The sequence below is a fragment of the Oncorhynchus masou genome, chromosome 2 (genome assembly GCF_036934945.1).
Source record: "Oncorhynchus masou masou isolate Uvic2021 chromosome 2, UVic_Omas_1.1, whole genome shotgun sequence".
In the NCBI taxonomy this organism is placed as follows: Eukaryota; Metazoa; Chordata; class Actinopteri; order Salmoniformes; family Salmonidae; genus Oncorhynchus; species Oncorhynchus masou.
In genome coordinates, this window is record NC_088213.1 from 8,192,962 (window position 1) to 8,205,189 (window position 12,228).

The window sequence follows — 12,228 nt, forward strand, 5'->3', positions numbered from 1 at the left end:
ATACAGCCAGGGAAGAGACTGATTAACGGACACAGACCATACAGCCAGGGAAGAGACTGAGGACACAGACCATACAGCCAGGGAAGAGACTGATACAAACGGACACAGACCATACAGCCAGGGAAGAGTCTGATACAACGGACACAGACCATACAGCCAGGGAAGAGACTGATACAACGGACACAGACCATACAGCCAGGGAAGAGACTGATACAACGGACACAGACCATACAGCAGGAAGAGACTGATAGCAGCCAGGGAAGAGACTGATACAACGGACACAGACCATACAGCCAGGGAGACTTAGCTGACCATACAAGGGAAGAGATTGACCATACAGCCAGGGAAGAGACTGATACAACGGACACAGACCATACAGCCAGGGAAGAGTCTGATACAACGGACACAGACCATACAGCCAGGGAAGAGACTGATACAACGGACACAGACCATACAGCAGGGAAGAGACTGATTAAGCCAGGAAGAGACACAGGACACATACAGCCAGGGAAGAGACTGATACAACGGACACAGACCATACAGCCAGGGAAGAGACTGATACAACGGACACAGACCAGCCAGGGAAGAGACTGATACAACGGACACAGACCATACAGCCAGGGAAGAGACTGATACAACGGACACAGACCATACAGCCAGGGAAGAAACTGATACAACGGACACAGACCATACAGCCAGGGAAGAGACTGATACAACGGACACAGACCATACAGCCAGGGAAGAGACTGATACAACGGACACAGACCATACAGCTGGGAAGAGACTGATACAACGGACACAGACATACAGCCAGGGAAGAGACTGATACAACGGACACAGACCATACAGCCAGGGAAGAGACTGATACAACGGACACAGACCATACAGCCAGGGAAGAGGCTGATACAACGGACACAGACCATACAGCCATGGAAGAGACTGATACAACGGACACAGCCCATACAGCCATACAGGGAAGATTGATACAACTTGACACAGACCATACAGCCAGGGAAGAGACTGATACAACACAGACCATACAGGACACAGACCATACAGCCAGGGAAGAGACTGATACAACGGACACAGACCATACAGCCAGGGAAGAGACTGATACAACGGACACAGACCATACAGCCAGGGAAGAGACTGATACAACGGACACAGACCATACAGCCAGGGAAGAGACTGATACAACGGACACAGACCATACAGCCAGGGAAGAGACTGATACAACGGACACAGACCATACAGCCAGGGAAGAGACTGATACAACGGACACAGACCATACAGCCAGGGAAGAGACTGATACAACGGACACAGACCATACAGCCAGGGAAGAGACTGATACAACGGACACAGACCATACAGCCAGGGAAGAGACTGATACAACGGACACAGACCATACAGCCAGGGAAGAGACTGATACAACGGACACAGACCATACAGCCATGGAAGTCCTCAACGGACACAGACCATACAGCCAGGGAAGAGACTGATACAACGGACACAGACCATACAGCCAGGGAAGAGACTGATACAACGGACACAGACCATACAGCCAGGGAAGAGACTGATACAACGGACACAGACCATACAGCCAGGGAAGAGACTGATACAACGGACACAGACCATACAGCCAGGGAAGAGACTGATACAACGGACACAGACCATACAGCCAGGGAAGAGACTGATACAACGGACACAGACCATACAGCCAGGGAAGAGACTGATACAACGGACACAGACCATACAGCCAGGGAAGAGACTGATACAACGGACACAGACCATACAGCCAGGGAAGAGACTGATACAACGGACACAGACCATACAGCCAGGGAAGAGACTGATACAACGGACACAGACCATACAGCCAGGGAAGAGACTGATACAACGGACACAGACCATACAGCCAGGGAAGAGACTGATACAACGGACACAGACCATACAGCCAGGGAAGAGACTGATACAACGGACACAGACCATACAGCCAGGGAAGAGACTGATACAACGGACACAGACCATACAGCCAGGGAAGAGACTGATACAACGGACACAGACCATACAGCCAGGGAAGAGACTGATACAACGGACACAGACCATACAGCCAGGGAAGAGACTGATACAACGGACACAGACCATACAGCCAGGGAAGAGACTGATACAACGGACACAGACCATACAGCCAGGGAAGAGACTGATACAACGGACACAGACCATACAGCCAGGGTAGAGACTGATACAACGGACACAGACCATACAGCCAGGGAAGAGACTGATACAACGGACACAGACCATACAGCCAGGGAAGAGACTGATACAACGGACACAGACCATACAGCCAGGGAAGAGACTGATACAACGGACACAGACCATACAGCCAGGGAAGAGACTGATACAACGGACACAGACCATACAGCCAGGGAAGAGACTGATACAACGGACACAGACCATACAGCCAGGGAAGAGACTGATACAACGGACACAGACCATACAGCCAGGGTAGAGACTGATACAACGGACACAGACCATACAGCCAGGGAAGAGACTGATACAACGGACACAGACCATACAGCCAGGGAAGAGACTGATACAACGGACACAGACCATACAGCCAGGGAAGAGACTGATACAACGGACACAGACCATACAGCCAGGGAAGAGACTGATACAATGCCAGTCTGAGAGTTATTTCCCCTGTTGGTTATAATAGGACTTGGTGTAACCGTTAGCCTGGTGTGACTGCTAGCACGGACCGGACAGACAGACAGACAGACAGACAGACACAGAGACAGACAGAGGGACAGGACGGATGGACGGACGGGACAGTTGGAGGGGAGATACTTCTCTAATGGAACATCTGTAAGTCGTTAATTGAACTGGAACTGTGTTCTAACTACTTTGCAGATATGAAAGAAATAGACAATCATAATAGCTGTCAAATTCCCAGGCTATAAAACCAACTTTGTAACATGACGTAGAGTAAGGCAATGTTGGCAGAACAGATGGATGCAGTTCAATGCATGATTAATAGAATTCACCAATACATTTCTTAGTAGTCCCAAAAAGCATATAGCTATCGGGTTGTAAATCGCAGCTGGCCTGGTACGTTGTTTACTGCCTCCCATTCGGGATCCACTGTTTCAGTTTCAACGACTCAATATTCTGGACCAAAACATACTTATGTTACAAAGGCTGGGAGTGTCACTACAATCAAACTAGCAAAGGCAATGATCACAAGTCAGCGTTAACGTGGCTAGTAGCCTAGCGTATCTATTTATGTAGCGAGCTAAAAGCACAGAGCCTAACGTTAGCTAGCTAGCTGTTTAGGAGGATGACATGTCATTGGAAGGAGAGGGTGAGTGACTGACTTTTCCCCCCTCATATCGGTTTTCGGTGGCTATACACAGCTAGAAATGCAAGTGTAATTTCGGTTAGCTAGCAAGAAATGTGAAATCGCTTTGCTAGCTAGCTATGTTGGAAGTTGAACGACTGCTTATCCAGTTAGCATATCTCTTGCGTTTGCAAATTCAGCGAAGAGCGAAGAATAACTGACGAATTTACGAAAATACATTTACGAACGAAAACCCACTGAATATGACCGTGGTGCAGTAAACGTAGGCAAATAAAAAGGAATCGTTAGTCGAGAACGTTCTAGAAAACATGTCAACAGCCTAACCAGCTCTGCTACGGTGAGTAAAATGGTCAGAGTGAGGTGTTCTCTAATTTGTTCTCCGGAAATAGATAGCGAGCAAGCTAGCCAACTTTAGCCAGTTAGCTGGGGTGCTTGGTTGGGACAAGCATGCATTGGCAGGCAAGCTGCAGAAGGACGAGCAGTCTACTTACTATTCTCCATCGTTTATCAGTGCAATTTCGACGGCCACCTCGATGAAAAAGTTTGAGAGGGTTTATCTAACGTTCCTTTGTTAGATCTTAGCTCGTCTTGCTCTGGCTAGCATTAGTTGTTGATCTGGAGCATTAGTTGTTGATCTGCATTAGCTGTTGATCTGGCTAGCATTAGTTATTGATCTGGCTAGCATTAGCTGTTGTTGTTGATCTGGCTAGCATTAGCTGTTGATCTGATTAGTTATTGATCTGGCTAGCATTAGCTGTTGATCTGGCTAGCTATTAGCTGTTGATCTGGCTATTAGTTATTGATCTGGCTAGCATTAGTTGTTGATCTGGCTAGCATTTGCTGTTGATCTGGCGAGCATTAGTTGTTGATCTGGCTAGCACTAGTTGTTGATCTGGCTCGTATTAGCTGTTGATCTGGCTAGCATTTGTATAACTGAGAGAGAGAGACTGCCTTTCCATGGTTGTATGTGTATAACTGAGAGAGAGAGACCAACATGACCTTTATTAAACCATGGACTTCCTGCCGTACCAACATGACCTTTATTAAACACCAGAGGACTTCCTGCCGTACCAACATGACCTTTATTAAACACCAGAGGACTTCCTGCCGTACCAACATGACCTTTATTAAACACCAGAGGACTTCCTGCCGTCTGCTCTCCATGCACCAACTGTTGTCCTGGGATGTGTCCCAAATGGCCCCTGTGTTGTCTATGTAGTGCCCTCATGTTGCCCAGAGCCTTATGAAGTCTTAGACCAAGGTGAGCGAGGCTCCGTTCAGAAGTAAACAAAGGGAGTGTCATTTCAGACGCATCCCAGAAGGCCTTTCAGTAACAACCGATAGGAAAGATATGTGTGATTTCTGTACCATCCCTGAGCGGTCTCCACAGCACAGCATAGCCAACCCCATAGGGCTCTGTTCTCTAACCATGCCCTATAGACTACCCCATAGAGCTCTGTTCTCTAACCATGTCCTATAGCCTACCCCATAGAGCTCTGTTCTCTAACCATGCTATAGAACCCCATGGGCTCTGTTCTCTAACCATGCCCTATAACCTACCCCATAGAGCTCTGTTCTCTAACCATGCCCTATAGCCTACCCCATAGAGCTCTGTTCTCTAACCATGTCCTATAGCCACCCCATAGAGCTCTGTTCTCTAACCATGTCCTATAGCCAACCCCATAGAGCTCTGTTCTCTAACCATGCCCTATAGCCTACCCCATAGAGCTCTGTTCTCTAACCATGCCCTATAGACCTACCCCATAGAGCTCTGTTCTCTAACCATGTCCTATAGCCTACCCCATAGAGCTCTGTTCTCTAACCATGCCCCTACCCCATATAACCATGCCTACCCCCCATAGAGCTCTGTTCTATAACCATGCCCTCTATAGCCTACCCCATAGAGCTCTGTTCTCTAACCATGCCCTATAGCCTACCCCATAGAGCTCTGTTCTCTAACCATGCCCTATAGCCTACCCCATAGAGCTCTGTTCTCTAACCATGTCCTATAGCCAACCCCATAGAGCTCTGTTCTCTAACCATGTCCTATAGCCAACCCCAACCATGTCCTATAGCCAACCCCATAGAGCTCTGTTTCTCTAACCATGCCCTATAGCCTACCCCATAGAGCTCTGTTCTCTAACCATGCCCTATAGCCTACCCCATAGAGCTCTGTTCTCTAACCATGCCCTATAGCCTACCCCATAGAGCTCTGTTCTCTAACCATAGCCCTACCTAGCCTACCCCATAGAGCTCTAACCATGCCCTATAGCCTACCCCATAGAGCTCTGGCCATGAAGTAGTGCACCATATAGGGAATAGGTTACCATTTGTGACCCGGCCAACTGTGACCTAGTAGACACCCCTTCCACTGCCTGTGGTCCAACCATGTCGTCTAGAGAGGGGCTACCAAGATAGGCTCTGTTCTCTAACCATGTGACAGAGTAGACACCCCTTCCACTGCCTGTGGTCCAACCATGCCCTATAGTACCCCATAGAGATAGGGTACCATGCCCTAGATAGGCCACTGTGACCCCATAGAGTAACCATGACACCCCTTCCACTGCCTGTGGTCCAACCATCGTCCCCATAGAGAGGGTACCAAGATAGGTTACCACTTGTGACAGAGTAGACACCCCTTCCACTGCCTGTGGTCCAACCATCGTCTAGAGAGGGTACCAAGATAGGCCACTGTGACTTAAACATCTATGATAACAGTCAGACATCACATTTATAATAACATTCCATTTCACAACTTCCTCAAAACATCTTCTTCGTGTGTTACATCTTGTTCATCACTTCAAGTGATCCAGCTGGTGATGTCATTCTCTGTTTTGTTTTTTAACCTCACTGACAATGTTTACAAAAACAAGACGATGGTGATATGAGTCAGAGTGACTAAGTTCGTGTGATTGAGTCTCTGTGACTGAGTTAGTGTGATTGAGTCTGTGTTACTGAGTCAGTGTGATTGAGTCAGTGTGATTGAGTCAGTGTGATTGAGTCAGTGTGATTGAGTCAGTGTGATTGAGTCAGTGTGATTGAGTCAGTGTGACTGAGTCAGTGTGACTGAGTCAGAGTGACTGAGTCAGAGTGACTGAGTCAGAGTGACTGAGTCAGAGTGACTGAGTTAGTGTGATTGAGCCTCTGTGACTGAGTTAGTGTGATTGAGTCAGTGTGATTGAGTCAGTGTGACTGAGTATGTGTGACTGAGTCAGAGTGACTGAGTCAGAGTCAGTAGACAGGCTGATGTACAGCCCTCAGCTGTAGATCTCTGGTAAGGCAGGGATGGAGGGATGAGCAGATAGAGGGGGTGGAGGGAGGACTGAAATCATTGTGCTGCTCTGAGATCATCCACTGTCCCATTATTCAGTTATTCTCCAGCTCTCTGTGTTTCAGCCAGAGAGACAGAGTCTACAGAGCCAGAGAGACAGAGTCTACAGCTCTCTGTGTTTCAGTCAGAGAGACAGAGTCTACAGCTCTCTGTGTTTCAGCCAGAAACAGAGTCTACAGCTCTCTGTGTTTCAGCCAGTTTACAGCTCTCTGTGTTTCAGCCAGAGAGACAGAGTCTATCTCTGTGTTTCAGCCAGAGAGACAGAGTCAGAGCTCTGTGTTTCAGCCAGAGAGACAGGCTATGTACAGCAGCTCTGATCTCAGCCAGAGAGACAGAGTCTACAGCTCTCTGTGTTTCAGCCAGAGAGAGACAGAGACAGTCTACAGCTCTGTGTTTCAGCCAGAGCCAGAGACAGAGTCTACAGCTCTGTGTTTCAGCCAGAGAGACAGAGTCTACAGCTCTCTGTGTTTCAGCCAGAGAGACAGAGTCTACAGCTCTCTGTGTTTCAGCCAGAGACAGAGTCTACAGCTCTCTGTGTTTCAGCCAGAGAGACAGAGTCTACAGCTCTGTGTTTCAGCCAGAGAGACAGAGTCTACAGCTCTCTGTGTTTCAGCCAGAGAGACAGAGTCTACAGCTCTCTGTGTTTCAGCCAGAGAGACAGAGTCTCTCTCTGTGTTTCAGCCAGAGAGACAGAGTCTCTCTCTGTGTTTCAGCCAGAGAGACAGAGTCTACAGCTCTCTGTGTTTCAGCCAGAGAGACAGAGTCTACAGCTCTCTGTGTTTCAGCCAGAGAGACAGAGTCTACAGCTCTCTGTGTTTCAGCCAGAGAGACAGAGTCTACAGCTCTCTGTGTTTCAGCCAGAGAGACAGAGTCTACAGCTCTCTGTGTTTCAGCCAGAGAGACAGAGTCTACAGCTCTCTGTGTTTCAGCCAGAGAGACAGAGTCTACAGCTCTCTGTGTTTCAGCCAGAGACACAGAGTCTACAGCTCTCTGTGTTTCAGCCAGAGAGACAGAGTCTACAGCTCTCTGTGTTTCAGCCAGAGAGACAGTCTACAGCTCTCTGTGTTTCAGCCAGAGAGACAGAGTCTACAGCTCTGTGTTTCAGCCAGAGAGACAGTCTACAGCTCTCTGTGTTTCAGCCAGAGAGACAGAGTCTACAGCTGTGTTTCAGCCAGAGAGACAGAGTCTCTGTGTTTCAGCCAGAGAGACAGAGTCTACAGCTCTCTGTGTTTCAGCCAGAGAGACAGTCTACAGCTCTCTGTGTTTCAGCCAGAGAGACAGCTCTCTGTGTCTCTACAGCTCTCTGTGTTTCAGCCAGAGAGACAGAGTCTACAGCTCTCTGTGTTTCAGCCAGAGAGACAGAGTCTGCAGCTCTCTGTGTTTCAGCCAGAGAGACAGTCTCTCTGTGTTTCAGCCAGAGAGACAGAGTCTACAGCTCTCTGTGTTTCAGCCAGAGAGACAGAGTCTACAGCTCTCTGTGTTTCAGCCAGAGACAGTCTACAGCTCTCTGTGTTTCAGCCAGAGAGACAGAGTCTACAGCTCTCTGTGTTTCAGCCAGAGAGACAGAGTCTACAGCTCTGTGTTTCAGCCAGAGAGACAGAGTCTACAGCTCTCTGTGTTTCAGTCAGAGAGACAGAGTCTACAGCTCTCTGTGTTTCAGCCAGAGAGACAGTCTCCAGCTCTCTGTGTTTCAGCCCTAGACTGTCTGTCTGTCTGTCTGTCTGTCTGTCTGTCTGTCTGTCTGTCTGTCTGTCAGGGTATTGCCACATGGTCAAGGCAGCTCCCTCATACTAGCAGATCAGCAGAGTCTCATCTCCATCCTCCTCCTCCTCCTCCTCCTCCTCCTCCTCCTCACTGCTGCTGGTGTTCAGTCCATTAGGCACCCCTATACCCCTCCTCCTCCTCTCCCGGGTTGGCACATCCAGGGCATGGAACCTGTGACTGTCGTCTGAAGACCCCGAGGGGGATGACGTCTGGGGGGAGGTCAGGGGGTGGTGGCAGGGCGGCTGGGAGTCTGGAGGGGGAAGGACAGGGGGGGTAACGGGGGAGGTGAGCCCCATGGGGGAGTAGCGTCGTAGAGCCACCCCTCTCAGGTTGGCAGCCAGCCCCAAGACCAGCTTCCTGGAGGTCCGGCGAGTGTAATGACCTGTGCTGCCCTCTAGGGGGCACTGCTGGCTCAGTGTGCTGGGGGCAGACGTTAATGAGTCACTCTGCTGCCCAGGGGTGGAGAGCTCGCTGAGGGGCAACCTAACCCTGCCACCCGGGCTCTCTGGGGAACAAGGAGACCCCTCGGATGGTTCACTGTCAGAGGGGGAGGGTGGGGAGTGGGGAGACTCCAAGGAGGGGTGGGAGGTCTGGGACTGTGACAGGGCCTGGGTGTGGGCATGCAGGGTGAAGCCTACTGCTGCTGTAGAGCAGCGGGAGAGGGTCCTTGCTGGTCCCATGCCCCCCACCATGCCAGCCCCGCCACCTCCATCCCCAGCCCTGGCTCCAGGTCCCTCCGAGGTGTGGTAGGAGTGCAGGCCCAGAGCCACCTGAGACCCGGGGGGTGTGAGGAGGGGGATCTGGCCACGGAGACGGGTCCCTCGGTGGAACAGACGGTTCCAGAGGCGCCCCAGGCGGCGGTGTGACGTGGCACGGCGGGAGGAGTGTCTTCTGATCTGCCTCCGCATCGCTGTACGGATGTTCTGGAGCATGGAGGCCTGGATGAGAGGAGGGAGGGAGGGAGGGAGGGAGGGAGAGAGGGAGGGGAGAGGGAGGGAGGGGAGAGGGAGGGAGGTAGGGGGAGGGAGAGGAGGGAGGGTGGGTTGGGAGAGAGGGAGGGAGGGAGGAGGAGGGAGGGAGAGGGAGGGAGGGAGAGGAGGGAGGGTGGGGAGGGAGGGAGGGAGGGAGGGAGGGAGAGGAGGGAGAGGAGGGGGAGGGAGGGGAGGGAGAGAGAGGAGGGAGGGAGGGGAGGTAGGGAGGGAGGGAGGGGGAGGAACATAGGGAGAGGAGGGAGGTAGAGAGAGAGGGAGAAGAGGGAGGGAGGGCGGGGGAGAGGAGGGAGGGAGAGGAGGGAGGGGAGGAACATAGGGGGAGAGGAGGGAGGGAGAGGAGGTAGAGAGAGAGGGAGAGGAGGGAGGGAGAGGAGGTAGAGAGAGAGGGAGAAGAGGGAGGGAGGGAGGCAGGGCGGGATAGGAGGGAGGGAGGGAGGGAGGGGGTAGGGAGAGGAGGGATGGCGAGGAGGGAGGGAGGGAGGGAAGGAGAGGATGGAGGGAGGGAGGGAGGGAGGGGAGGTAAGTAGGGAGAGGAGGGAGGGAGAGGAGGTAGAGAGAGGGAGAGAGAGGGAGGGAGGGGAGGGAGAGAAGGGAGAGGAGGGAGGGAGGGGAAGGAGAGAGCGAGAGGGAGAGGAGGGAGGAAGGGAAGGAGAGAGAGAGGGAGAGGAGGGAGGGAGGGAAGGAGAGAGAGAGGGGGGGAGGGAGAGATAGGGAGAGGAGGGAGGGAGGGAGGGAGGGAGGGAGGGAGGGAGGGAGGGAGGGAGGGAGGGAGGGAGGGAGGGAGGGAGGGAGGGAGGGAGGGAGGGAGGGGAAAAAGGGAGAACTCGTCAGCAAGACCAACAAAGCTGTCAATCATTTGTTAACCTGTTGTCATGGCAACAGAAATAGATCTTAGCCAAGAGAGTAGCTACAGTATTAGATATTCACACCATCAGAACACAGGCAGACAGGCAGAACCCAGCTGCTACGAGAGCTACAGTCTGTGGTGTAAACTTTACAACAGGGATATCCACTACAGTCTGTGGTGTAAACTTTACAACAGGGATATCCACTACAGTCTGTGGTATCAACTTTACAACAGGGACCTCCACTACAGTCTGTGGTGTAAACTTTACAACAGGGACATCCACTACAGTCTGTGGTATCAACTGTACAACAGGGACATCCACCCAGATCCCTGCTACACTCTGTGGTGTAAACTTTACAACAGGGATATCCACTACAGTCTGTGGTGTAAACTTTACAACAGGGATATCCACTACAGTCTGTGGTGTAAACTTTACAACAGGGATATCCACTACAGTCTGTGGTATCAACTTTACAACAGGGACATCCACTACAGTCTGTGGTGTAAACTTTACAACAGGGACATCCACTACAGTCTGTGGTGTAAACTTTACAACAGGGACATCCACTACAGTCTGTGGTGTAAACTTTACAACAGGGACATCCACTACAGTCTGTGGTATCAACTTTACAACAGGGACCTCCACTACAGTCTGTGGTGTAAACTTTACAACAGGGACATCCACTACAGTCTGTGGTATCAACTTTACAACAGGGACATCCACTACAGTCTGTGGTGTAAACTTTACAACAGGGACATCCACTAAAGTCTGTGGTATCAACTTTACAACAGGGACATCCACTACAGTCTGTGGTGTAAACTTTACAACAGGGACATCCACTAAAGTCTGTGGTGTCAACTTTACAACAGGGACATCCACTATAGTCTGTGGTGTAAACTTTACAACAGGGACATCCACTACAGTCTGTGGTATCAACTTTACAACAGGGACATCCACTACAGTCTGTGGTATCAACTTTACAACAGGGACATCCACTACAGTCTGTGGTGTAAACTTTACAACAGGGACATCCACTACAGGCTGTGATATCAACTTTACAACAGGGACATCCACTACAGTCTGTGGTGTAAACTTTCCAACAGGGACATCCACCCAGATCCCTGCTACACTCTGTGGTGTAAACTTTACAACAGGGACATCCACTACAGTCTGTGGTGTAAACTTTACAACAGGGACATCCACTACAGTCTGTGGTGTAAACTTTACAACAGGGACATCCACTACAGTCTGTGGTGTAAACTTTACAACAGGGACATCCACTACAGTCTGTGGTGTAAACTTTACAACAGGGACATCCACTACAGTCTGTGGTGTAAACTTTACAACAGGGACATCCACTACAGTCTGTGGTGTAAACTTTACAACAGGGACATCCACTACAGTCTGTGGTGTCAACTTTACAACAGGGACATCCACTACAGTCTGTGGTGTAAACTTTACAACAGGGACATCCACTACAGTCTGTGGTATCAACTTTACAACAGGGACATCCACTACAGTCTGTGGTATCAACTTTACAACAGGGACATCCACTACAGTCTGTGGTGTAAACTTTACAACAGGGACCTCCACTACAGTCTGTGGTGTAAACTTTACAACAGGGACATCCACTACACTCTGTGGTATCAACTTTACAACAGGGATATCCACTACAGTCTGTGGTGTAAACTTTACAACAGGGATATCCACTACAGTCTGTGGTGTAAACTTTACAACAGGGATATCCACTACAGTCTGTGGTGTAAACTTTACAACAGGGATATCCACTACAGTCTGCGGCATAAACTTTACAACAGGGACATCCACTACAGTCTGTGGTGTAAACTTTACAACAGGGACATCCACTACAGTCTGTGGTATCAACTTTACAACAGGGACATCCACTACAGTCTGTGGTATCAACTTTACAACAGGGAC

At 50.3% G+C, this 12,228-nt stretch overlaps 1 protein-coding gene across 1 annotated transcript in view; it reads right to left on the bottom strand.

The window, feature by feature from the left end:
• Nucleotides 1-8,476: 8,476 nt before the first annotated feature.
• The window catches only part of LOC135552388 (low-density lipoprotein receptor-related protein 3-like), a 6,045-nt gene continuing 2,293 nt past the window's right edge, over nucleotides 8,477-12,228 (bottom strand). The window contains exon 2 of the mRNA XM_064983969.1: nucleotides 8,477-9,388. Coding sequence (XP_064840041.1) covers nucleotides 8,477-9,388 — 912 coding nt within the window. The remainder of the gene's footprint in view (nucleotides 9,389-12,228) is intronic.